This window comes from Trachurus trachurus (genome assembly GCF_905171665.1).
Source record: "Trachurus trachurus genome assembly, chromosome: 11".
Classification (NCBI taxonomy): Eukaryota; Metazoa; Chordata; class Actinopteri; order Carangiformes; family Carangidae; genus Trachurus; species Trachurus trachurus.
The window spans coordinates 13,639,450-13,665,622 of record NC_139904.1 but is presented as its reverse complement, the minus strand read 5'-3'; the positions used below and the strand labels follow the sequence as shown (position 1 = coordinate 13,665,622).

The following is a 26,173-nucleotide window of genomic DNA, read 5'->3' as shown; positions in this document are numbered from 1 at the left end:
GCAAGAATAAATCCCTTGTTACTTTCCTGTAAATCCTGGATTTCTCTTTAAATTATAATCCTTGCGACATAACAATAGCCGCCGCTGCTGCTGTGGTATCTCCCCGGAGCTTGAGGCATCATAAAACTGCTGCAGTGTCTTGGTATCTGATAAGCTCTGAAACTCGCGTCTCTATTACTCAAACTCCACTTAATGGATCACATTTCTCAGATCTCTCCGTCTGTACCTGAAGGAACACGCCTCACCTACACACAGGCCTTGGCATTGTTTAAATACAGAGCTTCTCTCCATCTTAAAACGCCCACTCACCCGACACTAAAGCAGCACATGAATTAAAGCAGATATCAGTGGAATGTTTTTGTTAATATAAGTCCTAAATAGTCCTATTTTCCGTCAGCAATCACTTACATGAAGTATTTCAGCCTAAACACGAGTCTCTCCGTCACTCTGCTCTGCTGTAACCCGAGGAGAAAATTTTCCTTGTGGGATACAAGTGTTATCCAATGAGGAGAGAGAACGGCATGAAGGGCTGTGTGTGCAGCCAAGGGATGCGCGTGAATGTGGTGACGTAGCACGAGGACCAATTGATGCCTGACAAGGGCGGGGGCTGCTAACTCATGGTGCGTTCAAAGAAACTCGTACTTTGTGTTTTTCCTTCCTGTGAAGTCATACCAGTTCGATCTGGTACGAGTTCACGGGTCGGAAGTTACGAGTGGCCGTTATAGGGAACTTTCACAGACAACAGGATGGTAAAAACACGAGCTACGGGTTACCTGGAACGCTACCAAGTCGTAGTTGTGACTTGAAGCTGTAACTTACGGTTTCAAAAGCCTGCCTTGAACGCAGCATTAGCCGAAACGGCCGTGAAGCTGATATCTGCTTTAAGACGTACAAAAAAAGGACGAACAACGGCAGAACATGAAAATACACGCTGACAAGCGGCCGATCATCCGAGCGCACACACAGAGGTAGAACAAATTCCTACATCCAAATATGAATCGCCGCCGTTGTTCATAACATATCTGCCGGAGAGCCATGCAGAATACCCAGCCCATGACTCACTGCTGGCGAGGAGCTTAATGAGAAAATATTGGCTCGGCTGTTTCTGAATTGAATGGCGAGGATGTTTAGCCGCTCGCTCTCCAACAATGCGCCGGTAATTGGATAATAAACTCTACCTTGATGGTGAGTTGAGGATGTTGTGGTAGTAAAGGTCTGGGTTTGTTATGCTTCACAAGAGGTTATTGAGAATATTGAGTGTATTGTGAGGAGCAAGATGTGTTTGTTTTCTTCTGCTAGTCCTTCCCTCACGTTTTCTCTTTGCCTCTCTCTCTCTTTCTCTTCATCTCCCTCTCTCCTTCCATCCTAATCTCTATCTCTCTTCAGTCTTGCTTTCCCTTCTCCCTCTGTCTCTGAGTCATGCAGTTAGAAAGCAGACTGTTTTGTCCAGGTCTATTTCTGGATGTCATGCTGTGGAAGAGAAAAATAAGATTAAAAACACAGAGAAAGAGAGGGAGAGAGAAGGAGAGAGAGTGACAGAGAGAGAGAGATATTTCCCCGCGGCTTAAGGATCTAGGAAACTTAAACCGTTTTATTCAAAAAAAATGATACTCAGCAAAAAGGACAATCTGTCACCAAGGCGGCGTAAACACGCAGCGCCGTGTGCGCACACACACACACACACACAGACATTAAAAAGAGCTAAAATACCACAACCATTGCTCATCTCCTGCATGCGGGGTCAGGAAGCCACTGGCTGCATTATTATAGCGAGCCCACAGCCTCTTGCAGCCCGATCGATAACTGAACCTGATAACCATTTAACAAATTGATTTTTGAAATGGAGCTTTAAATGGATAACACAAATGCGAGCGCTTGTGTGTTCCAAAAACAAAACCACATCGGAACATCCACCCCAGTGCATTTTCACCAAAGTCTTTTCTTTTTTTGTTAATAATCATGCTCCGTCTTTTCCCTTCTCTGATAAATCCCAAAACTTTTTTTGGGCACCCATCCAATTATTGCTGCTTTGTGATGCATGAAGTTTCAAAGTTTTTACACTTTCTGTCAGGAGATAACATGAGAAATACGCCTCTTTTCTGATTCTGTATTCAGGGAGACGGTTTATCCTTTTCCACCGAGCTGATGGGAGCACACCTGAATTTCATTTCATTTTTCTTTTTTGTGACATTTAAAAGTTTCCTTGAAACTCACCTGACAGTTTGATGGAAAAGCGGTGAGACATTTAAGGGGGAAAAAAAGGGCACAAAGAAAATTGTGGAATAAAAAATATGGGCAATTTTGGAAAAAATGTCAAAAAATACAAATCCATGATTTTTTAATGCTCTCCTTTCCTGTTCTTAACCTTGGAAACTCAACTCCAGCTGTCCTCCCTTTGATAAATGTCATCTGCTTTGGACTCAACAGAGGCTGTGGAACAAGAAAAAAGGAGTCATCTCCTCATGGATCATAACAAACTCTCTGTATTCATCACTCCTCCCATTAGATCACCGCTGACCGAGATACGCTGTCTTTTCTTTACAGGCCACTAAGTTCCCCTTCCTCTGCTGCCAAAGAGGTCAAGGTAAGTTCAGCTCATCCCTACCTTCAACATGTGTGATCCTATGAAGAGTAATCCCCTCTGGACTGACACACAACCACACACGCAGCCACACTTGGCTGTCCATTCACTTTGAACCAGAAAGGTGTGTCTGTGTGTGAGTCATGATTTACATGGAAACCTGAAGGGCTGGGTCGGGGTCAGGGAAGAAAAGGAAAAAAGGCAAAGAGACGTGTTTTCTCCTGGACAAACAGCAGCAACTGCAGCTTCTTTTTTTTCTTTTTTTTTTAACTCCTGCTAGCAGGCGGCGAGGAAGGTCCCCGCGGATCAGCCAAAAGCCTGAGAATGTGACTTCTCATACGTCGGCTGGGCTGAGCTTTGAGCTTTGATCCCTGACTGAAGAGAAAGTCGGATTTTTCGGCACAGTGAGTGACGGGCCGGCGAAATGGGTTGGAACTGGGTAAAGCCGGGGCGGTTACTAAGCCAAAAAGGATTGTATGTGTGTGTGTGTGTGTGTGTGTGTGTGTGTGTGTGTGTGTGTGTGTGTGTGTGTGTGTATGTGTGAGCTGGAGAGAGAGAAGAAGAGGAAGAAGAACAAGAGCCGGGTGGTGGTGGCAGCACACATTCTCATTTTTCAACTCCTTTTCTTTCAGCCCCACCAGCCTCAAGTCATTTCTTTCTTGGCAGCCGCTGGCTAAAAAGCTTTCCCTCAATGAGGGACAGACAGAGGGGGGATGCGGACTTGTCTGTGGTCTCTGGGGGATTTTGGCAGGAAGCACTGTACGAGAGATTCCCGGACAAGCAGGGAACAAAAGCGGTGACATGGCATAACTAATCGATATGAGAAAGCTCTAACTTGGGGACGGGGGTCAGGGCTCTTGATGTCGCAGCCACCGTCTGTACCAGCCTGCTCCACGGTCTCGCGCTCCGGCCCTGCCATCCCTCCACACCCTTCATTTCCTTTCTCAGCGGACATCCTTTGAAATGCTAAACAATCAGGGCAAAGTCCACACCTCGGGTTTCCCCCCTCCCTCGCCCTCCAGACACCGAGCTGATTTTATTTTCCCTGGCACTGCTGGGTTCAGCCGGGACGTCCAACTCTGCCTTCACAGGAAGCTGGGAGGTTAATGGAAAGATAAGAGACTGGAAACCAGCAGCTTGGGTTGGTTTAGATAAATAAATTGTGATTTTGTTTACCATTGTGATTAATAAGAAAAGACTGGGAGCTGGGCATGGCCCCGGACTCATTTATCATCATTGCAATTAAAGAACCTGTAGTTTTCACTGTTCATTTTCTTTCCATTCTGTACTATGGACATATTGACATTTCTGTATACTTTCTATGTTGAGTTATGAGTGGGTTTTGTGTATTTCTGTGTGCTGACCCTGACCCTGCGTGAAATCAATTTTCCATTATAGGACAATTACAACTGAATGGAACAGACTTGGAAGTAATGTCATTATGTTAGTTAAATGAATATTTCCCTCCTGTCGTTGAAATTATCTCATACTCATTATAATTATGACGGGATTTTCTTCCAACCATTTGGTTACAACCCAAAACATTTCCAGGTGGATGATGCTGCATAACAGTTCATCTTTCACCTATGAATTGTTGCCATTTTCAGATGTATGGGATTTTCTCCTTGGGGTGGATCCCAGCCTGCCTGCCAATTTCAGGATTCGCCTTCAAATATTCAAATATATTTTGTTAAAAAGCAGAGCAGCTCTACACTCTCTTTCCACATTTCCAAGAGGAACGTCTGACCCCAAGTCACCAATTTATTTTTTAGGTTAAGGCACCTTTTCACCACAGAAACTTCATTCAGGATCCCAGGAATCATCATAGGAGCTCAGATGAAGTGTCCCCCCACCCCCCCACCCCCCGCCGCAGCTCACAACTGTGTCAAATTTGTGCCACAATCCAGACTGTGAGCGAGCAGCTCTGGTTGCCTGCAGTAATCGCTGGGATTACAGATGGAAATTTTCGTTGTAACGTTATAATGATGTTTAACATTGTGGATATTTAGATGACGGGGATGTAGCAGAGTCTCTGCCTGGTGAGAAAACAAGTCAGCTGCAGAGAGAGTGGGCGAGTTGAGTGACACTGGAGTGAGATAAACAACGCTGAAACTTAATGTTATTTGCTAACTGCCTCAGTGTGGTTAGAGAAACGCTGAGAAGATCATCAGCACAGAGGCGGGCGTCCTATCTCTTATCTCCACTGCACGTCTACTTTTGAACATCAGCTCAATTAAGCAGCTTGTTGTCTCTTCACATGCTCGAGTTGTGTTGCATGTAAAATCATGATTTAAAAACATTTATCAATCAGAATGGTCTCATCTTTGGCTTTCTTTGTTGCTAAATGCAAAACACAAATGTGGCTGAGACTATTTGCTCAAAAGAAGCATATAAAACTGAACTCAGACAGATCATATCTAAAGGCTGTAATACACAAGTGACATTTTAAAGGTTCCCTGTTGCATAGAGATAGATTTCAATGTCTTTCCTGACAGCAAGCAGGTCTTGTTTCAAAACACCAGGTCCACAACACACAGCAATATTCATAAATTCATAAACTCCTCCCACAATGCACCCATCATCCGACAGTGTAGGATTTGGTTTTATCTGATTTTTTTTTCTAAAGCCTACTATATTCTCTACTATATACTCAGCTCAGGCTCCAGAGCCTCCTCTCTTCTGATTGGCTGACTGACTTCTTGTGTAAAACTACACTGGGATGGTCTTTGGTAGATATCTGTGGTTTTATCTTCTTGCTGATAATGTCAAATAAAACAGAGAGTGCATATGGGGCCTTTAAGATGATGCAGCCAGATTTTTATAACATCAATTACAGCCAACATCTTGGTCCTTAAGTTCCTTATGGCCTCCACCTACATTATGTCCTATCCTTTGCCTCTGCTCTAGCTGCAGGCGGTAGCACTGTTCTTCATTACCCCATGACGCCGCTCATATATCATGGCCTTTACATCAACAGTGCTCTACTGAGAAATCCTTAATTAATATGGGCAGAGCAGAGGTGTCTGGTCCGAGTCAGAAAAACACTCGGGGGACTGAAAATATGATGTTAAATGAGGTCTGGGCAGAGTGGAGGTTGGAGCTGACCGCACTGGCTAAAGCAGCTGTTTGCCTGCGCTATGTTGTGGTTTTAAATAAACAGTGTCACACACGCGTATATATACATACATATTTACGCACACTCACAGAGTCTGCCTGTCTCTATGTTTTGGTCAGGAGCTGACTGAGCCTCTGTGGTCTGGTTGGGCTCGGTAACACACATGCTCTGTGTTTGTGTTGCTCTCAGAGGTCTCCTGTGGTCTGCCGCGCTCCGTCCTGACACAATCTGCCATCCCAGCACACCGTTTCTTTCTCTCTAGCTTTTTTTTCTCGCTCTGCCAATTACATCGCTCTCATTTCATTCTCTCCAAGCTTCAATATATTGATTCTACTCCAAAACTATACTTCTGTTTATATACGTGCTGATGCAGATGTAGAGATAGTCATGCTTTTGGTTGTGTCCAGGGCACTGGATCACAGTGTGTAGTTTTGTGTGAGTGCAGTGCAGTGTAGTCCGTCGCTCTCCCCGCAATTTATTCCTCTCTTTCGCCTCGACTCGCTTTCTCACCCTGTTAATCACTCCTTTCTACAATCTCCTATACTCTCTTTCTCTCTCTCTCCCTGTCTGCCTTCCAACTCTGTCTGGTGAGTCTCATTTTGCGGTCTATTGTTGGAGGCCAGTGAGTTTACGGGGGAGCCGGTTGGCCTGAAAACACAAGCGGGGATCGGCGTGGTCGCAGCCGAGCGTGACGGATACAATAACCCCTGGAGCGGAAGCACCCATGTGCTAAATTACTGCCACAAATGTTCTTCCATCAGGCCGCGGCAGGACCATCAGAGCCATTCAGCTATCTCCGGCCTTGACGCACTTTCCTTTTCCGTTACATAATTGCGCCCTGACCAAGTGCGTCCGACAAGTCAAGCTCCAGTTAAAGGTGGAATGAGGTTGATACAGGGGAGGATAGGGGAGCGGGAGAGCTCCGCTGGCATTATGCCCGCAAAGAAAACAAATTTGGTGTTTTCAGTGTGAGCAAATAGCAGCATAAACACAGTGCCACCAGGTCATTCTTGCACGATATGGATACCAAAACTAGCACAACTCTAAACTAAAAGCACACACAAGCATGTGATTCCAGCTGAAGACTCGGGTCCTGTGTGGAAACCAATAACAGGAATTAATCTGTGCCGGGGTTAAGACGTGTTTATTTTCCTACACTTGACCACAGGATTTGCGTGAGAAAGTTCTGCAAACAGCCGGAGAAAAGAGCATCAGCGGCTTTTTCTTTGGCCAGCTGCCTCTGTCGTCCCGTGATTTAAGCCTGTTCACCTTCCTGCCAACAGCCACAACACCTATTGTTCGCAAAGGACTGGCCACTTTACATCTCCCATTCACATCTCCGCAAAGCTGATCCATTCAGCCGTGTGTGGAGGAACCTGAACCACGCCCTCATCATCACAGCGACTGGAAAAAGACACACGACAGCCGGTGTCACACGTCTAGTGGACTTCACAGAGAGGAAAATTCAAATGATCTGGGTTTGTGAAGCTGGGAGCTATTTTTAGTTGGGATATTTGTGGCTATTGCTGTAAGTCCACAGAGACAAATCACTGATACAGCATGGAGAGCATTATGGGACACTTGTAATGCTTTCACACATGCACTGCAACACTGACCAAAGCTGGACGTTTACCTGTAGGAGCTATATGTGAGAGAGCAGCTAGACATTAAATGGACTTTACCAGTCTGAGTTATAGAGTGATGCCCGATTGAGCTTATGAGTCTCCAGAGAATTCACAGCATGTTGAGATAATTTGACTGGTGTGAAACTGGAAGAATACAAACAGCCCAAGGCAGGAAAAGTCACTACACAAAGATGTTGATAAAATGTCAAAGAGACAACGGGATACAGGAACTTCTGTCATGTAAGTAAGATGCAAATATTGAGACTTGGTGGTTTATGATGCGTGCAAAACACTTATTTTTGCAGGTGCCACCGCTCACTTGATCCATATTTCCAATAGGTGATACGTATCTATTTGATTGAACCTGTGCATCATTAATTTGCTGAATTAATCAGTAGAGCAAGTCACAGTGTTGGGAAGAAAACAAGCAAGATGGAAAGGAAACCTTGCCTCTGCCTGTTCAGAAGGAAATGTTTAAGTGTTTAATGAAGAGTTTAAAACATGTGACAAAATCAGTAGTCAAATTCTAATATTCATTATCATAGCTTTTTCGACCAAAGGCCTGTATCTGTAGGGATTAAGAAGCTTTCATCATATCAAAGACGGGCACCACGACAGGCCGATAAATAATATTTCATAACAGGTGGTTATTTTCAAATCCACCCACGGAGAAAGAAAAAAGCAACAATGCAAAAGACAGCAACACTGCAGCCAACAACTGCTCAACCTTTTCTCTCTCTGCAGCGTCCATCATCACAGTCTCCCAAGACTCCAAACGTCCTGTTTTGTCCTCCTCGTGTTGTCCATGAAAATTGAATTTATCATCTAATTTGTGAAGAAGTTGCAGATTAATTTGGCCTCAGCTTGAAGGAGGGAGGTAAGAATGCATAATATTGATTTAAAAAAAATATTCTTTTTATTAATCATTTTATTGAATAACACGTCTCTTGCTTGCGACAACAGATCAACAGCTAGGCTAGCATTAACACACATCTGTGCTCTCAGCAACCACTGATATATTAACTTACTTATCACCATATTGATTTCTAAATGGTTGATGTGCTCCCGCCTCCAACTGGCTATTAGCTGAACCATTAATATAATGTATTCACGTCCCATTTTACTCTGTGGCAGCAGCTTGTTTGCCATGATGAAACTTTGCGGATGGATAACGCACAGGGATACGAAGGAAGAGCTGATTGCATGGGAACTGCCTCCTGACAACGGGGGACTAAATGTGATTTGATCTCTATTCTAAACAGACAGGGAGTCTCGCATACAGTTAAAAGGATCATTCACATTCACACGGTTCAGTGAGCACACACACACAGCAAACACCGCAAAGAGACAAGCGATTTGGCATGCAGGCTCGTAGATCCCCGCTGCATTGTGTCATTAAAGATCTGCACATCATCACGGCAGTAAATAAGAGCATGAATTACCCCGGAGTAATGAGAAACGTCAAAGAAGAAGAAGAAGAAGAGATCCAGCGAGGAGCTGTGAACAACACACCTCCAGACTGTGGTGGGTGGCCCTTCATATTTCAGTCCAGCTGTGCCTGGCACAACACAGGCTTATTCATTCTCCTCTCTTCGTCCAGCTCACTCCATCAGCTGTTTATTTTATCCGTATTCACGTGTGCCTTCATCCATGCGTAGTAACATGCTGATAAGGAGTGACAGCCTGACACATATGGCCTTGATAAGGTTATGTTGGGTAATGCTATCTGACAATCATTAACTAGACAGCGCAGTTGTGCACAAGTCTGACCTGAGGAGGAGGAGGACAACAACAACCGTTGCTCAGGAACTGATGGTAGAAACTTAGGTTTCAAAATAAAAGCTGACATTTCTCTCAGGGAAGAAACTTTCAAATTAAAGTTATGCAACATGACACAAGCAAATGATAAGTGCATACTCCATAGCCTATATGTCTAAAAGAGGCCAATGCATATGAAAGTGCAGCGTATAAAATATGTATAGCAATAAAAGCAATGCATATAGTGCACCTTGAATTTGCAACATGTGAACTGATGAAGGGTGTAATGCACTGGAGTGGACAGGTGATGTGGGCAGCTTTGAAATGATTAGCGGATAACAGGACTAGCAGATGTTAATCCTGCCTTTGTGCTCTGATTAGCTCAGAAAGTGAAGCTAACGCTAACTTGGCTCTGCTAATGCTCCAGGAATTACAACTGATGTACTGAGAGCAGAGGACGAGAGGTCGATAATGTCTCCACTCAAGGAAGGACATATTTTATGAACAGATAGTGTCTGACATTAATACTATATTCATTCTCTCAAGTTAGCTAGCCACACTTATCTGTGTGGAGGGATGTGAAGGCCAAAATGGCAATGCCAAATGGCTAACATTACCATGCTAAACTAGCAATGATTTTTTTTTGTCAGGATGTTTGTGTAACACATCAGAAAACTGAACAAAACACCACGAATGAGACTTTAGCTTGTGAGTCGAGAGAAGAAAAAGTTGGAGTCACACACAAGTGGTTAAATGAGAAGGTGCAGAAGCTTTTTTCCAGTGTGGCTACGCCTCAAATGTCCAACGTGTAATAAAGATGATTGCGGCCTTTTCTCTCCGGGAAGCTTTCTGCGGACACTCGGAGGGCAGCGCGCCCAAAGCGTGCAGCCGTCACAGCAGCTCAGACATGTTTGTAAGACGTCTGCACACAACACCCATAATCCTCTCTGAGGGACTGGGCATATTACATGAAATTAGATAAGTGAGATGCGAGGGTGTGCTTGATCCGGGGTCAAACTCAGTACAAATTTAGCTTAACAGTGCTGGTGTCTGCTATACACTGTTGGATTAAATACATTCACAATGGTTGAAAAATGTGCAGCAGAAACAATGTGACAGAAGAGCTGATGCAGAGAGACACAATTTTCAATAATATTAAAGAAAGGGAAAGTGATTAAACTATGGAAAGATAGGTTCATATGATATGCTGTATATAATGAGAAAAGAAGATTTGAGATTTTCTTTTTTGTCTAAAGCTGGAGATTTCCTGATTTATTTAGGGAGGTTTAAAATGGAAAATGCACAGCAAATCTGGCAGTGATGATGAAGCTGCAGCAAACTTAGCAATGACAGAGCTCTTAGATCTACTCGCCTCAGCCATCCCAAAAGATACGGCAGCTGGGAAATGCAATGCAACGCATCTATTTTTTGAGAGATGTAGTCCGTCTGTTCCCGTTCCCAAAAAACATCCCCTGTGTCGTCCTCTAAAAAGCTTATCAGCATCCAGAGATGCCGCCGGCTTTGAGGCTCATTTGGTCTCGCCTCATACTCCACATTAAATGCAATTTATTGAATAATGAATCTCCTCTGCTCCTCAGACCATGTGAACTCAGTAAATTCACTCAGTGAAAAATGAAAAAAAAACAGGCCTTTAAGGTCACTCTCTGATCCTGGATGAAATTCAAATGAAATTTTATTTTCTCCACGTCAAAGAGTGAAAGTACGGGGATGTTAGATGCCTCGGTGCTGCTTAGTTGGAAATATTAGTGAAATCCAGGAGCCGCCTGTTCCCTCACAAGGAGGATGAGGGATCCGTGCTACACTGTACGGCTGCATGTGTATATGTGGTCATGCTACTAATTTGAGGAGCAAAAAAAAGGCATGAATAAAAACTAACTCTTGGTGATACATTATTCATGTTTTGTAGCTTCTGGGGGTTCCACATGAGTGGCCACAGTTAGAGTTAGCGCCGGGTTTCGGCCAAACAAGATGCTGCTGAGTATGCGGGAGGGATGGGAGGTGAGTATGTGCACGTGCATATGTGTGTATGTGTGTGGAAGGGGAGGAAGAGGGCTGGGCGGGAATGTTGCCTGAAGGCCTAAAAAAAAAAACATTCACTGAGGAAAGCAGGAAAAAAGTTGGGCTGGAAGGACACACCACTGAATCAGCACTACTTTGCTAGAGGGAACACACGCAGGCCTGGCAGCATGCATAGCCACGCACATATGCATATGCAGACGCACAATTTAACACACACACACACACACACACACACACTCACACACACATACACACACACACACAGCTCAGACTGCAGAGTAAACGTAACACATACTTGTCTGGATTTCTGTCTGTCCCCTCGTCGGCTACAGTGCAAACACTTTGCAGACTGAAGAGCACCCCTCCGCAGTCCAGGCCGAAGATAAAACACTCACACTAAAACAGGAGGGTGACGACTGCCAGACACACAATAAATAGCAGGTATATTCAGACATTATTAGCTCATGCTTTCCTTAAGCTCCTGGAAAGTGGGCGTCCCTGTAGAATATAAGGGAGGTGTTTATAGATAGTAAACTATGTCGCTGTGGGCAAATAATCCCAAGTCACCTGATACTCCGCAAACTCCAGACTGGGCCCACTATAGAAAATAGAAGTGCCTCTTCTTACACACTCAGGCAGACACACATCTGTGTCTAGGGGGAACCCTGGGAGCATATGACCCATCACCTCGATATAGAAGCGTTGATACTGGAGAGCGAATCACACAGGAGGAAAACACTGCAGCTGATTCCAAGTGCACCAAAGTCTTTACACACTTACACACATACTCAGACAAACACGCAGACCTGTAATGAGGAAAACGGGTCTTTTGGACTCTGGAGCCGATTTCAAATTAATTGAACCATCTCGCCTGGTTTAAATAATTAGCATTTTTAACGGTGCCAGCCAGCAGATTTTGATGAAAGGCAGGCGGTTCGGTCCAAAATGAGAGAATCTGCCAAAAGTACCATCAACCCCGTTTTAACTGGAGCACGGGAAATCCTCTAATTAAGCTCTCTCCCAGACTCGCAGGCCACACATACACATTACATACATGACATGTACAGAAATGTTATTTCACACTGTGACAGTCTGGGCATCCAGGTGGTGCAGGGGCAGAGACCGCGCCGTCCACCTCTGCAGACTTCTGGGCTGCTCCGACAAAAACGCAATTAGTGTCATTTTTTCTAGTTGCGAAGCCAATGAGAGATTGTGTCTTGGCATCTTTATCATCGTGTATCCTCTTAACGCGGGGGAAGAGCTGGCCGCGACTCAAATTATGCTTTGTTTCTTGATATAATCTAAACAGTATGCAGTTCCGCTTGTGATCTGCCGTCTGCATATAGATGTTTTTTTTTTTGGAGCGTACCCAACCTTTAATCGCTTCCCTTCCCTGTTGCCACTTCTGTGAATGTGCACAGCGGGGGGTTGGGGTGGTTTGATACAGGAAGTCTTTAACTGATGGCCACTCGACATCTCTTCCAGAGCAACGGGGAGTTCAAGTCAAGTGCACCTCGGTCGTGTGGCTCATAATGGACACATAGTGTTAATCATGTCGACTTCTCTGATTTTTACCTCTCACAGCCCACTTAGCTAAAGGAAAATCTGTGCCGCCGCTGCAGCCACAGACTCAGCATTTCTGTCATCAGCGACGTGACAACAAGCATCTTCACAGAGGTAGCTGCTGGGATGCGTCTCACCGCAGGGATCCACGCATTACGTAAGCTTGAAGCGTCTGAACCTTCTCCTCGCACGTCTCACCTGTCTCACTTTTTCAGACAGCCCGGGAACGTTCTGTCTAGCGAGCAGAGCTGCAAAAGGCAAACAAGATGCAGACACTTTGAAAACAAAGTGCTGCTGTGTCACAAGTTTCTGGGGAAATAAACACTTCAATTCACCCCAGCAAAGAAAATACACGCCGTCGAGCTGCTAAACAAAGCAGAATGCTCGGCTGCTCTCTCTGCTACACGTCTTCCTTTTTTCTCCCACCCCTCCTACCCCAACCGCCGCCACCTCGTCTTTCTTCTTTCCTTTTCTTTTCTCGCTGCTTCAGATTCTCAATGGGATCACTGGCTTTTCCCCACTTGAGCTCTTTCTCCCTCATGTTCTTTTGCTTTTTTGCTTTGAGGGCAGGGACGCGGCTGGATAGACACCACCAGTCAGGATACAGCAGGCGAAAAGTTAAGCCAGCGAAACAGGGAAAGTCTCCTACGCCTCGCCGACAGAGCAGCAGGAAGAAGAAACAAGTGGGGTGGGGGGTGGGGAGTAGTGAAATACAGCTTATTAGAATATGGATCTGCCTTTAGACCAACCAGTGCAAAGTGCCACCAGATCTTGTAACAGAATCTCTGTGGAAATGACTCAATGGCTGGAAATGCCATTATTCTTCAAATGTTTCCATCCATGATGTAATGAAATCGTACAGATGCTCTTTGATGCAGAGGGCCACAGTCATGAGAAGTCATGCCGGCAAGTTTTTTTTCTTTTTTTCTTACTTTCCACATGCATGAAGAAATAGTTGTATAATTGGGCTTTTCAGGCTGTGGGAGTGTGAGACAGGAAGAACGAGTGCAAAGGAGAGGAGAAGAGAAGAAATTGTGAGATGTGAAGAAGAAGAGTGTGGGTGTTCATTTGAAATATCCTGCGTTACCACCAGCAGCTGCACTTTGTCCTACATCGCCTCCCGAAAAACAAGCGTGCACTCCTTCTACTTTATCTTGAAAAGGAGGCCCCCGTCAGGCTCATGAATAAACACTGCGCCAAACTGGCAGCGAAAGTGGGAAAAAACAACGATAGACCAAAAATGATTCTTTCCATTTCCTTCTCTGGTCAATCATACACCCACGCTCCCGGGCAAACTGAGACTCTCCTTGGTGAGACCAGATGCCTTCTTCCCGTGCAACCCTCTCCCACCCCACCGCCTCCTCCTCCTCCTCCTCCTCCTCCATTAGTTTTGGCTATGCTACTGATCCGTGAAGTGTCGTGGAATCTGCCAAACCGGGGCCCTGGTTGTCGATGGTTGGAGCCGTGAGAGCAGCCATTGTTTCCCAGTTGTCGCTCAGCCTGGAAAAAGCAAAACAGGCGAGAGATGCGACAACACAGCAGCAGCAGTAGCGATGGGAGAGTCTATGGAGAGGGGAGGGGGTGAAACACGAGGGGAGTAAAAAGGGGACCATATGGTGAGGCTGCGATGTCAACAAGGCACAAGCGTTGCCTCTGGAAAGAGAGTAAACTTTAACACAATGGGAGCTCTTTGGAGAGCCTGAGGGCAGCCACAACTTTTTACACCCCAAGAGTGGAAGTCAAACCGAGGCTGTAAAGCCCGAGGAACCAGACGGGAGGGAGAGGGCCCTTCCGTCAGCCTGCCAGGCCGCCAGATCTGCGCCAACAAAACCCTCTTTCTCTCCTCCAAGTCGTGGCCCCTTAAACATTGAGCCATGCACACATTCTTCAGTGACATAATGCTTTTTTAAGCTATTGCCCTCTTCAACCCCCCCCCCCCCCTACCCCATCACTCTACTACCAGCACCCACCCACCACCGCCGCCTCCTCCTCCTCCTCTTTGCCCTTACTCAGATTTCCCCCTTTTGCCAATTACTATTTGAATATGAATACCAGCAGAGGGGTTAAGTGTTTGTTTTCGCTCTTGTGATGGTGAGAAGAGAGGGAGGAGGGGAGCGGTGGGGGGGGGGCAGCATGCAAGCTGACGTCAACGATCTGCCGTCCCATTGATGTGCCGTCGGTAGGTGTTTGCTGAACGGCCTCTCGGGGCCATAAAAGCTGTCATTCTGCAGGGCCGTAATAACTAGCTGCTCCCCGCAACTCCCCACCTTCTTCAGCCCCCCCCCCCCCCACCCCCACCCCCCTCACCCAGAGCTGCTGCAGTGCCCCGAGGGAGCCACAAGCTGACTGAAGTTGAGATCTGTGACAATCGCTGACAACGCCGATGGACCACGTTCTAATCAGTTTGTGTTTGGAGGGAAATGTTTTTTCCTTCCTGTACACACACCGACTGGCGTCTTCGTCCACAGCAGATATGGGCCAGAGTTTCTGCCCGCTTGCCCCTCACTGATGAGATCTCTCCGGTCAGGTGCTCCACAGCCCGGGGACGACAGAGTCATTCAGGAAGAGGGACAAATCCCTTGGAGCTCTGGAACCAGCAGCAATCTCCTCTTCCTCTCTCCACACACACACACACACACAAACACTCACACACACGCTGACCTCTCGTACACCAACTCACTCGATGCTCCATAGTTCAGCAGTGAACAGATAACAGCCATATAAGTGCAGCCTAATTCACTCACAGTGAAAACCCTTACATCCACTTGACCAGGCGTACAAGCAAATAGGAGAGATGAGCAGGGAAGTCAAATCAGAAATTACACTGAATGGTCGAGTCTCTTCATTCATGATCATTTTCTCTATTTAAGGTTTCTTAAAAAGTGGAATTTCTGCTAACAAGGCATTAAATAGCACTGTTTAATATTATGTAGAATAGGTGATATTTTTTGCCATTATAGGCACTGAAACTGCTCAGATTAGAAGTGAAGATGTTTTGAAACAGTGAAGCCGAAGCTTTCAAATGTTAATAATGTGTTCAGTGATGCTAAAATGCTCTTTGGGGACAACAGTGGAAATAATTCCCTGTGGGTTTTGTCACTATGAGACACAAATTGTCATCCAGTCAGAGGATCCAAAGTGTCAAGAGCAGCCTCACAGTTAATAGTCCCGGTTTAAATCACAATGTGGACAGTTTCCTGAATTTGCATTGGGCTTTACTTTGTGTATTTAAGTGGCAAACACATTTTTCAGTTAATAGAAAACAAGGGGCCAATGGCAAACCAGCTGAACGTGGGAACGCTGGAATGACAGAGACGGGAATGTGCGCTCAGAGCAGCGTTGCCCCGTCCCAGCATGCCTCTTGGTGCTCAGAGAAAGCTGAGACGTGAGACATTTTTTTAATAGTTCATCTTCTCTTCTTCCAAAAAAAAGGAAAGAAAAAAAAAAGACAGATGTCAGAACTTGGAGCTCGTTGTGCTCAGTAAACCTGCAAACAGCAGCCAGATCTTTCCTTTCATCCCTTCCTCAGCAGAGAACTTAATGAGAAGCCAATCACGTGTCCGTCCTGATCATCACTTCTCTTCGCCTCAGCCACTCACACGCACGCCCGTCTGCTTTAATTACGTTCACGAGGACCCAATCAGCTTCCTTCCTCCTCGCTGTCACAGACTCACTGCCTGTCTGCCGGGAAAAAAAAACTTTTTACATCACTGTATCAGCACTAGTTAGGGATGAGGAAGCCTCCAGAGTGACAGAGAGAAAAGGAGAGAGGAAGAGGGGGAGTGGTGGCAGTGGTGGTGTGGTGTACAACTTTTCCCACTGTGCCTGTGTCTCTTATTAATTCATTCCCCTTGAACATTTCCCAACAGTCCTGGAAAACGGACGGTTTTTCTGATGCCTTGTTATTCCTCGTTCTTTCAATTACCGTTACTGGAGCACAATAAACCTTTGGACCAGTTTCTTTTTCTTTGCTTTTTTTTTCTTTTTCTCCGGAGTGGAAGTGAGCAGCTTTTAACAGAGGAAACCATTCCAGGGGTTCGCCCACTGCTGTGCTAATACTCTCATTGATTTTCATTTTGGGGGAGCCCTCCCAGCTGATCAATCTCCCTCCAACAACTATAGCCAGCAGCTGGCCTGGGAGGGGGCGCAGGATGCTCCACTTGGGCTTCGCTGTCTGATCCGATATGTAGTGTTTAGTGTGTGTGTGTGTGTGTGTGTGTGTGTGTGAGAACCGTGTTCATGTCCACCCCCCTCCTCTCCCCAATTCTTTCCCTCTATGGCTTCCCACCCCTCCACTGCCACCGCCACCACCTCTGAGGCCGGGGCGGCTTGGCTGCGCTGGTAATCCCTCAATGAATGTGGGTCAGTGAGCGGGGCTTTGCCTTCGTCACTCAGCAAGGGGACAGACAGCGAGGTCGTGACCCCAGTCATCCTGCGTGCACTCGCTTGTGCACAAACACACACACGCGCGCGCTCTAGCGTTCACACGCCCACGTTAGGAAGACAAAGACGCAGGGGGGGATGCACGCTCGTGCACAGACGCACACCGACACGGATGGATGAGCAGCCACAACTCACACAGACGAAAACAAGTAGCAACACAAACTTGGAACGCAGATCTGAGATTAGTAGAGCTGAAGTGATTCACAGTTACACAGTGACTCACATGAAGTTAAACACCAACGGTTTTGATGATTGATCATTTGATCATTGGAGCAACTTCCCATTAAACAAAGAGTCACAGTTTTAGCTTCTCAAATGGGAATGTTAGACAAAACAAGGCAGAGTGTGCTGCGTCATAAAGCTCAGTGGGTATAGCAGGCGTCTCATACGCAGAGGATATAGTCCTCGCCACAGTGGCCCCAGTTCAATACTGGTGGCCCTTTGCAGCATGCATTCCCTTTCTCTCTGTCTCCCCATTTCCTGTCTCTCTACACCTGCCCTCTCAATTAAAGGCATAAAAGCCCAAAAATATATTTTAAAAAAAGGCAAAGTGTCAAAAAGCGCCACTTGAGGCATTTAAATTCATCAAGGATATAATCAATATGTTAATCAATGATCGTAATGACAGTTGGTTGCAGGCCTGGAGGGTGTTGTTTTCTAAAACATAGTCCAATTACAAACAGCAAAGAAAACCCAGTGCCCTCTGACATATGGATGACACAGCATCTCAGATCAATTCTAATTATGAATCATTTTTCTAGTAAAATACAGAAAATTGTTGTGTGAAAAGTTCAAGAATAAAAACACTGACTTCAAGTTAAGAGGAAATAACATATTGCAAACTGCTGATGAATCACCATCTGAAGAAAATTACGATAAATGATGCCAGGGGTCGTGAGAGACGCTGATGAAGCCACGTCGACTACCGTCACATGATGGTCGATTTTAAAAAAAAAAGAGAGAGGAGCAGAGACGCTGAAAGTCAAAGAAGACGAGCGGCGGATCGACGACCTGATAAGATGAACTAACAAACAGAGATTTTTATGTAGTTATGGGCTTAAATCTGCAAATCTTACACATACGTACACAGTGAAATATCAAAGAGTCCTAATTAAGCCGCACCGCATTCAAACTAATTATCCTCCACATCATTAACATTCTCCATCATGAGCTCGGTACTTTATCTAAGAGGGAACAGGCAATCATGAAAAATTCATGACTTATTAATCTGACTACAGAAAAACAAACAATGGCAACCCAGGGAGTGCGACACCCTCTCTTGCCAAACAGCGAGGTAGCTACAAGACTGGGGCTTTAACTCCACAATCTCCAACAGGAGTCCTCCGACATCCAGGTGAATGCTGCTATTCCCACTCATAATAGTGTTTTACTGAGATAAGGTGGAGAGGAAGTGTTGCTGGGTTTTCTTCACTTGGCCCAGATCGACGACTGCCTCTCATTTTTGTGGCGTCGAATCAACAAAATGTCAACTAGCACGTCGTCATGAAAAAAAGAAAGAGAGGGAGAAAAAAAAACGAGGGAGATGGAAATGTGGCAGGAAGCCATCTCGAGCCAAATCACATCAGTGTTTCCATGTAGGAGAGAGAGAGAGAGAGAGAGAGAGAGAGAGAGAGAGAGAGAGAGAGAGAGAGAGAGAGAGAGAGAAAGAGGAGGGGAGAGAAAAGTATAGGGACCAACACAAGTGGAGCAAAGGTAAGAGGAGGTAAAGCAGAGAGAGGGAAACATGCAAACAGGGGGTTTGAGTTGGCCTGTTTCCTCTTTCCTCCCTCTCTCTTTCTCTCTCTCTGCTCATGCTTTTGAGAGGATTTTCTCAAGTGGGAAAATTTGTGCTGATGACACAGTTGTGAAAATGAAAATGCTGCAGCGCTTGGTTGATGTTACTGTCATTGACTCCTAATGGGAAAAAATCCCACTACACGCGCAATTTTCTGGACTCTCCATTTCTTCCATCCCACCTCACGCAGCACTCTCCCAACATACACCTCGCGCTATTATCACTCAATCTCACACCCACTTGCTCTTATTCTTCTTCCTCCTCCACCCCCTCCTCCTCCTCCTCTTCTTCTTCTTCTTCTTCCTCCTCCTCCTCCTCCTCACGCACAGTCTCACTTTCAGGCCTGCTCGAAGGCAGACACATTTTCTGTATCTCTTCCTGACTTTCTCATTCTCTCAACTCACTCCCTCCACTTCTCTTCATTACCCTCCCTCTCTCTTTCAGTTTTCAAATCCCCCGGGTGACCTTGAGCGGCAGCTGCCAGTGAAGCAGCTAAAGTACAAAGTCAATACGAGAAAGCTGGTTAAGTATTAAATGGGGGGGATGATGACGCTGCTGTTAGCCAGAGAAAAAAACCTTAACAAAGAGCAAATAAAAGGAGCGTGTGCAGTCGGACTTTAATGGAACACTCAATAGTCATAATGATGTGCTGGAGCAGTTGACTTGTGATATTAGATCAGACTGTACTTTTATCTGCAGGCTAAGCTGCTTGCAAACGGAGTACAGAGCATTTACAGAGTGGGTTTAAAGTTGGGTTAAACAGATGAAGTCAGTAATTCACTGTATAGAGAGACAAACAGGAACTAATGATGATTAGATCTTTATAACAAAAATAATGCAGTGAAAAAAAAACCTTGTGTGAAGTGATTGTCACCAAAACAGGAAGTGGCAGACCATAAAAGGGACTTCCCTTTTAAAGGGAACGAGAAATGGGGTTCCCACAACTGAAACAGAGCAGGGGGAAGGAAAAAATATATATATCACATTTCCAGTTAAGTGAATGTCGGTAGAGGTGGTTTAGTCACCACACGGAGCGGCATTACGGCAAAAATCCCACCTTATGTGAAATTTTTCAATTGGCGAGGCCATAATAGCCTTTCACTGTCCTCTCCCAGGATCATTGTCAGCAGCCCTGAAAACTGAGTGGATAATGTAGCAGTGAATGGGCCCTTTCATCAGCGTTTGGCCATGGAAGTGGACCAGAGTGACTCCAATTGAAAGCTATTGCAGCTAAGAAAATCAATTGAATTAATGTGTGGAGAGTGTGGTGCATTTGTGTGTGTGTGTGTGTGTGTGTGTGTGTGTGTGTGTGTGTGTGTGTGTGTGTGTGTGTGTGTGTGTGTGTGTGTGTGTGTGTGTGTGTGTGTGTGTGTGTGTGTGTGTGTGTGTGTGTGTGTGTGTGTGTGTGTGTGTGTGTGTGTGTGTGGGTTGGAGTCCATTCAGGTGCCCATATACCGGCTTCCAGTTTGGCCTCCTGCTGCTGCATTCCTCAGTGGAGCAGCATTCCTCTGGAAGCCAACAAGGTCAGAGGTCAGGAGGCAAGGATAAGTCTGGATGTAGCACCAGACATGGCAGTGTGTATATATACACATACACATACATACACATGTATATGCGTGTAGGGCTGTGTGTGCGTGTGTTTGTGGTGCATATTTATTCTACACGTATTCTAACATGTACAGGCTGTTTCAGTGCATCCCTCCCTCCCTCTCTTTCTGCATTGACCTCCATTCAAACAGCATCCAGGTATGTACATACACTGTGCAGCCAGTCGGCCTGCCTTGGCAGTGCTCCCTCCTCTACCGCTAACAGCTGCTCTGACACGTGTGTGCATTCCTGAGTCTGCACCACAGCGTCCCCGTAAGGCACCGCCTGGCCCCCCCACTCCTCCACCCCACTCAGCCTCCGACCGGCCTGCTGCATATAGATCCCTTTACCTGAGAGAGCCAAGTCAGGGTTTTTGTAAAGCACGGGGCCGGCACCCAAAGGGGTTTAAATTAGATTAAAATGAAAGGCATCAGGTTGATTAAATTTAAACAGGTTGCCGAATCACAACAGAAAGAAGAAATGCTTCAAATGTATTGGTTCCACTGTGTTGACAGACATTAAAGTGGGCCTGCATCCTAAACAGGCTATAACCAGCTAAATCAATTCTGAAGTCACAAGAAAAAGTTAAATCTAGGGCAGAAAGAGGTGTGAAAATCACCGAGACGTGCAGAGCGGCAACCAGAAGCAAACCCCACACTAAATACTATATAAGTGTTGTGTAAAAAATAAAATTGGATTTATTGAGTTTTAGTGGGGACAGAAATCAAATGTAGTTATCGATGCTGGGAGTGAAATGACTAACAGGCGGCGGTATTGATCAGAATAAATCAACCGTGAAACACACCACAGTGGAAAGAGTGGGTCAGAGAGAGAGCGCTCCCGATTTTCCCCAGAACTCCACCGCGATCGGCCGTGTCAATCAGCTGATTACGGCGCCGAGATGTTCCGCAGGCAGAGGGTGCTTCTGGGGGGAAAAAAGCAAGGCTGGATCCGTTGGGAATGAGAGCCGTGAGCGGAGCAGAGGTGGGCCGTCCAGAGATGACTGGAATGTCAGATAATGGATGACATTATCTCCCCAGGTGACACCAGGCCCAAGGCATCCAGGGAGGCAGAGACAGAGAGAGTGAGTGAGCGTGTGTGTGTGTGTGTGTGTGTGTTAGACAAAGAGAAGGGAAAAAGGATGACGAATGGACAGACAAGTGCATGCTTGTGAAGTTTTCTTAGAGCTCCGTTTTTCTGGCATTACAGTTCGTCTGTGAGCAGTTGGAGGTTTCTGAGTTCATCCCAAGTTCAAGGAGAGTCACTTCCTCTCTCAACACAACATATGTTTGGTTAAAAAAGTTCTTCATCTTCTTCTTACCCCCCCTCTATAAACACACACACGCAGCTACACCTTGCTCTCTCTTGCCTTTCTCCCTGACTGAATGGAAATATGTGTAAGGTTAACTTTCCATATGCTCCCCATCTGTCCTTTCCCTTAACCTTGACATGCAGAGTGAATGTGTACACACATACACGCACACGCACACACACACCCTCTAGGAACAATGTAGACAAGTGCTGTTATCACATGCCTGCAGTTTCTCCAGGCTCCACGAAGGCAGAGAATCCACAGGTTGATATATGCAGATCAAACCGATGTCACTCACAGACGAGTGAACCTGGCAGCAGAGTTCACCTCGTCATGCAGCTATCTAAACATCAGATGACGCCGCCCCCCTTATTAAAAACATACCAAACATTCAAGTACAGCTGCTGATCCCAAGGGGAATCATTAATTACCACCTTGACAAAACTGAAGACCTCCAAAATTAGAGGTAATCAACTGTCCCTGGGGGCTAAGTAGAAAGGATGGCACATAGCACTTGGAAATTAAGGTGATAATTAACCCATTATGGCTGATTTAGTCACACTAAATCGTTTCATACTTCCACCAAACTTGTTACACACCTCGGTCGACGCCAGCTACACCTCAGAGTGTGGGAAGTAGCAATTTTGCCACGACAAGGTCACAGTGCCACTGGTGCTAATTTCAGAGCCAAAAAAAGCAGAGAAGGGAGAAAAGAAAAAAAATCCCACAGTCGACTTTCACTTAATTTGCACTAAACATAGGGTGCAAATCAAACATGCCCATGCATATCCTGGTGAGAGGCTGCAGCAGTGCTCCCATGAAAGATGTGGCACTGGAGGAGGAGGTGGTGGTGGTGGGGCTGAATTCCTTCATAGGAAAGTAGGGGAGGGAATGGAGAGGGGGGCTGCCCTGGAAGCTAATAGACTAACTGGAGATCTTTTATGTCATGCTTGAGAGGAAGCGAGGAGGTGGAGTGGAGAGTAAAAAGCAGCCACAGTGGAGCATAAAAAGAGCTGGTCGGCTGTGACCTGCAGTTGGAGATCATTACAGGGCCTGTGATCAATCACAGTTAATCAGTTATGTTTCCTCATTTTCTTTGACATCACTCAAAATCAAGAGTTTACCATAAACCAAAGCTAAACAGGTGACTCAACTCTGATTCATGCGCAAAAGCAGGAATCAATGTGTCACTATAGATAATACCTTTTCCGTTAGGAAGTACTTAGTGGAAGTTAATTTGACTAAACACACACACACACATACAGTACGTGCGCACACACAGTGAGAACTACAGGATGCGCCTGGATCGCTCCATGTGGATGACAGCTCTTTACGCACGCATTACGCACGGAACATCAACACTGAGCACAACAACTTTTTTCCTCCCCCTTCTCCCTCAGTAACTTGTCACTTACTTGTCATACTCTGCGTTGTCCTTGTCACAGCGCGCGTCCTTGTGCTTCTGCCAGTCTTTCCCGTGCTTGCAGGTGGTGAGCAGCACCACATCCTCCGCGTTGTGGACGTGATATAAGGCATTCCTGGTGTCCGAGCCGATACCGGTCAGGTAGCGCTTCCCCTTGAACACCAGCATGTACTTTCTAAAAGGCGGGATGGAGTTGTACTTGAGGTACCCCCTCTCTCCGCCGGTCCTCGGGTGCTCCTTGGAGAAGAGGGGGATGGACACGTCGAAGTTGGGCCTGAAGTTCTCGGTGCTGATGCTGGCTTTGGCCAACATGGCTTGACCGATGTCAAAGCCCAAGTCTTCCGTATAGTCCGGCCACGTCCCCGAATACAAGTTAAATATGAGGTGGTTCCTGCCGTCATTCCACAGCGGCAGGTTCTGGACCTTGGTCTTCAGGTTGTGGACGTATTGCGGGGACAGCTGGTCCCGGTCCAGAGTGTCCAGACTCAGGACGAACAGACACGCCTGTCCGGGGTCCGAGGTGTAGAACCTGGAGCCCTCGATGGTGGATAAAATATTCTGATAACTCTCGGAGATCTTCTCCCCCTTCTGCTGCGGGTAAACATAAACTTTGAATCCGTTCTTCTGACACTGGGAGAAATCAAAGCATGAATCCATGCGGCACCGTTTGCCTTTGTAAACACTCGTGTTGACGTCCCTCTTCTGCCTCGGAGATATGTGCAGGTTGTACTCCTCGGTGTCCGTCTGATCCCAGGGCACGAAAGGGTGTAAAGGGTCCGAGAAGTGAGGCCAGGGCTGGTCAGGCCGGTACCCATTCCTGCTGCGGTCATGCCGGCTCCTGCTCGCCGCTGGAAGTTGAACTCCTCCGAGGTAGAAGAGAAGCACCAGACATGCACCGGCTGAGAGCAGGATCAGGTAGCGTTTTTTGGCCTGCATGTGTCCTGGGAACTGGGGCGAGTTGTTTAGGAATAAGAAATGTAAAGTGGCCCGAAGTTAGGCTCTCACCAACCCCGGCTGCACCGCTCCATCCTCCGCCGGCAGCCTCCACGGATCCCCAACCCCCCTTCTGCGTATTCGGTTCCCAAATCCAGCAATTGATCCAGTGCATGTGGGCGATTTTTAAAAGTAGTGTCCCGTTCTTCCTCTTCTGTAGAGTTTCACCATATCGCACAGCACCTAAAAACACCAGTGCTGCCCGGACCCCGTCGGACACAGTCATAAGCAGCAGCAGCAGCAGCGGCGGCGGCGGCGGCAGCAGTAGCAGCTCTCTTCCCCTGCGCTCCTGCTCAGCCTCATTCAGCCCGGCTTGTGTGTTGGGGGCTTATTCAAATGGAAAACTGTCCGACAGCCGTCTGGGGAACTCTCTCTCCCCCCCTCAAAAAAAAAAAGGAGAGAAGCTGAACAGCGGCAGAGCTCCCAGAGGCTCCCCTTCGCTCGGAAAGGTACACCCCGGTTTTGGATGTTAAACTCGGTAACACATTGACCAGGGAGTGTGTGTGTGTGAGAAATGCCCAGTCGGTGTGGCCGCGCCGCGCTCGGATCCAAATGCCTGCGGGGCGAATTCGTCCTATCCCCCTCCGCTCTTCTCACTCCATGGTCCCGTGTGGAGAGAGGCAAGGGAACCGGAGGGGAAGCGTCGTAGCGCAGGGAGGGCAGCTCAGCTCAGCTCAGCTCAGCAGTGCAACTGTAACCTGACGAATCCCTGCATTTCTCTTCTTATTTATTACAACCTCCACACAGACGCTCCGCTGCTACAATATAAAAAAAACCCTCCCCGGCTGGAGAGAGAAGAGGAGGGAGAGAGAGAGAGAGAGAGAAGGAGCCAGGCAGCGGGTGAAGTTGGCCGGTCGACACGAGGCGAACGGACGCGGAGCTCGGAGCGAGTCGGCGCCGGAGAAAACGCTGCAAAAAAAGAAACGGGATTCCTTGATCCTAGTGTCCAATTACCGAGTGCTCAGTTGTTCCGATTGTTAGTCGGTAACATTCCAATCCCGACACGACGGCAGCTGACGTGACGTCCCATCGATGCGCACCGCCGCCGCTGATTGGTCCGTCCGTGGGAACGGAAGAGGCGGGACTTGCGGGGATGCACCCATTCATAACCGGCGGAGTCCTCCGCATGTGCAAATTATCTAATTGTTAAAGCCAGGAGAAGTTGTTTGAAGATGTGCCGGAGAGCAGAGCACCCTCCACACACACACACACACACACACACACACACACACACACACACACACACACACACACACACACACACGCCGATTGACACAGTTGTGTGTTCAGGCTGAGTGGGCTTCTACACACACACAGTGTTTGCTCTCATACTACCAGGATTAAATACTCCAGCGGTGCAGGAAGGAAGAAGCACTGACTGAGATTTCCTTTGCTCAAGTTAAAACTTTCACAACAAGAAAACAGCTCAGGCCACACGTTGTCCTGTAAAAGCCATTTTGCATTCAAAAGCAGATTTGCGGTGAAACAGCAAAAATGTGCTGAGAGACTCAAAAGTGAAAACACTCATTATATTTAATGTTCCAGCTCGTTTTTATTCGGAATACACATATTCTCCTGCATTAAAGCAGAATTTAAAATTTAAAGAGTGAATCTTATTTTCAGCTTTATACACTGCTGAGTGGTTTAATCTCTGACAGTATCATAAACTGATCTGTTCTACACAAAGAAAGTTACTTAATTTGGAAAAACTAAAGCAAAGTAGGCAATGGTATACCACCTGTCGCTAAACAGCATAGGCCAAAATAATTCAGCAAATTGAGTTATTGTACACTGATGCAAAGTTGTCATTCAAATTGTTTTATTTTCAGACAAAAACACTATTTATGCATCTGTTTTCATTATTTTTTATTGCTCTGTGGTATTAAGATCTTTTTTTCACAGTTGAGAAAGATCCAAACCCCAGTTTTTTACTTTCCT

General features: G+C 46.4%; 1 protein-coding gene across 1 annotated transcript in view; it reads right to left on the bottom strand.

Moving 5' to 3' along the window:
- ext1b (exostosin glycosyltransferase 1b) overlaps positions 1–25,830 on the bottom strand; it is a 118,462-nt gene extending 92,632 nt beyond the window's left edge. The window contains exon 1 of the mRNA XM_083982007.1: positions 23,235–25,830. Coding sequence (XP_083838133.1) covers positions 23,235–24,178 — 944 coding nt within the window. The 5' untranslated portion in view covers positions 24,179–25,830. The remainder of the gene's footprint in view (positions 1–23,234) is intronic.
- Positions 25,831–26,173: the final 343 nt, after the last annotated feature.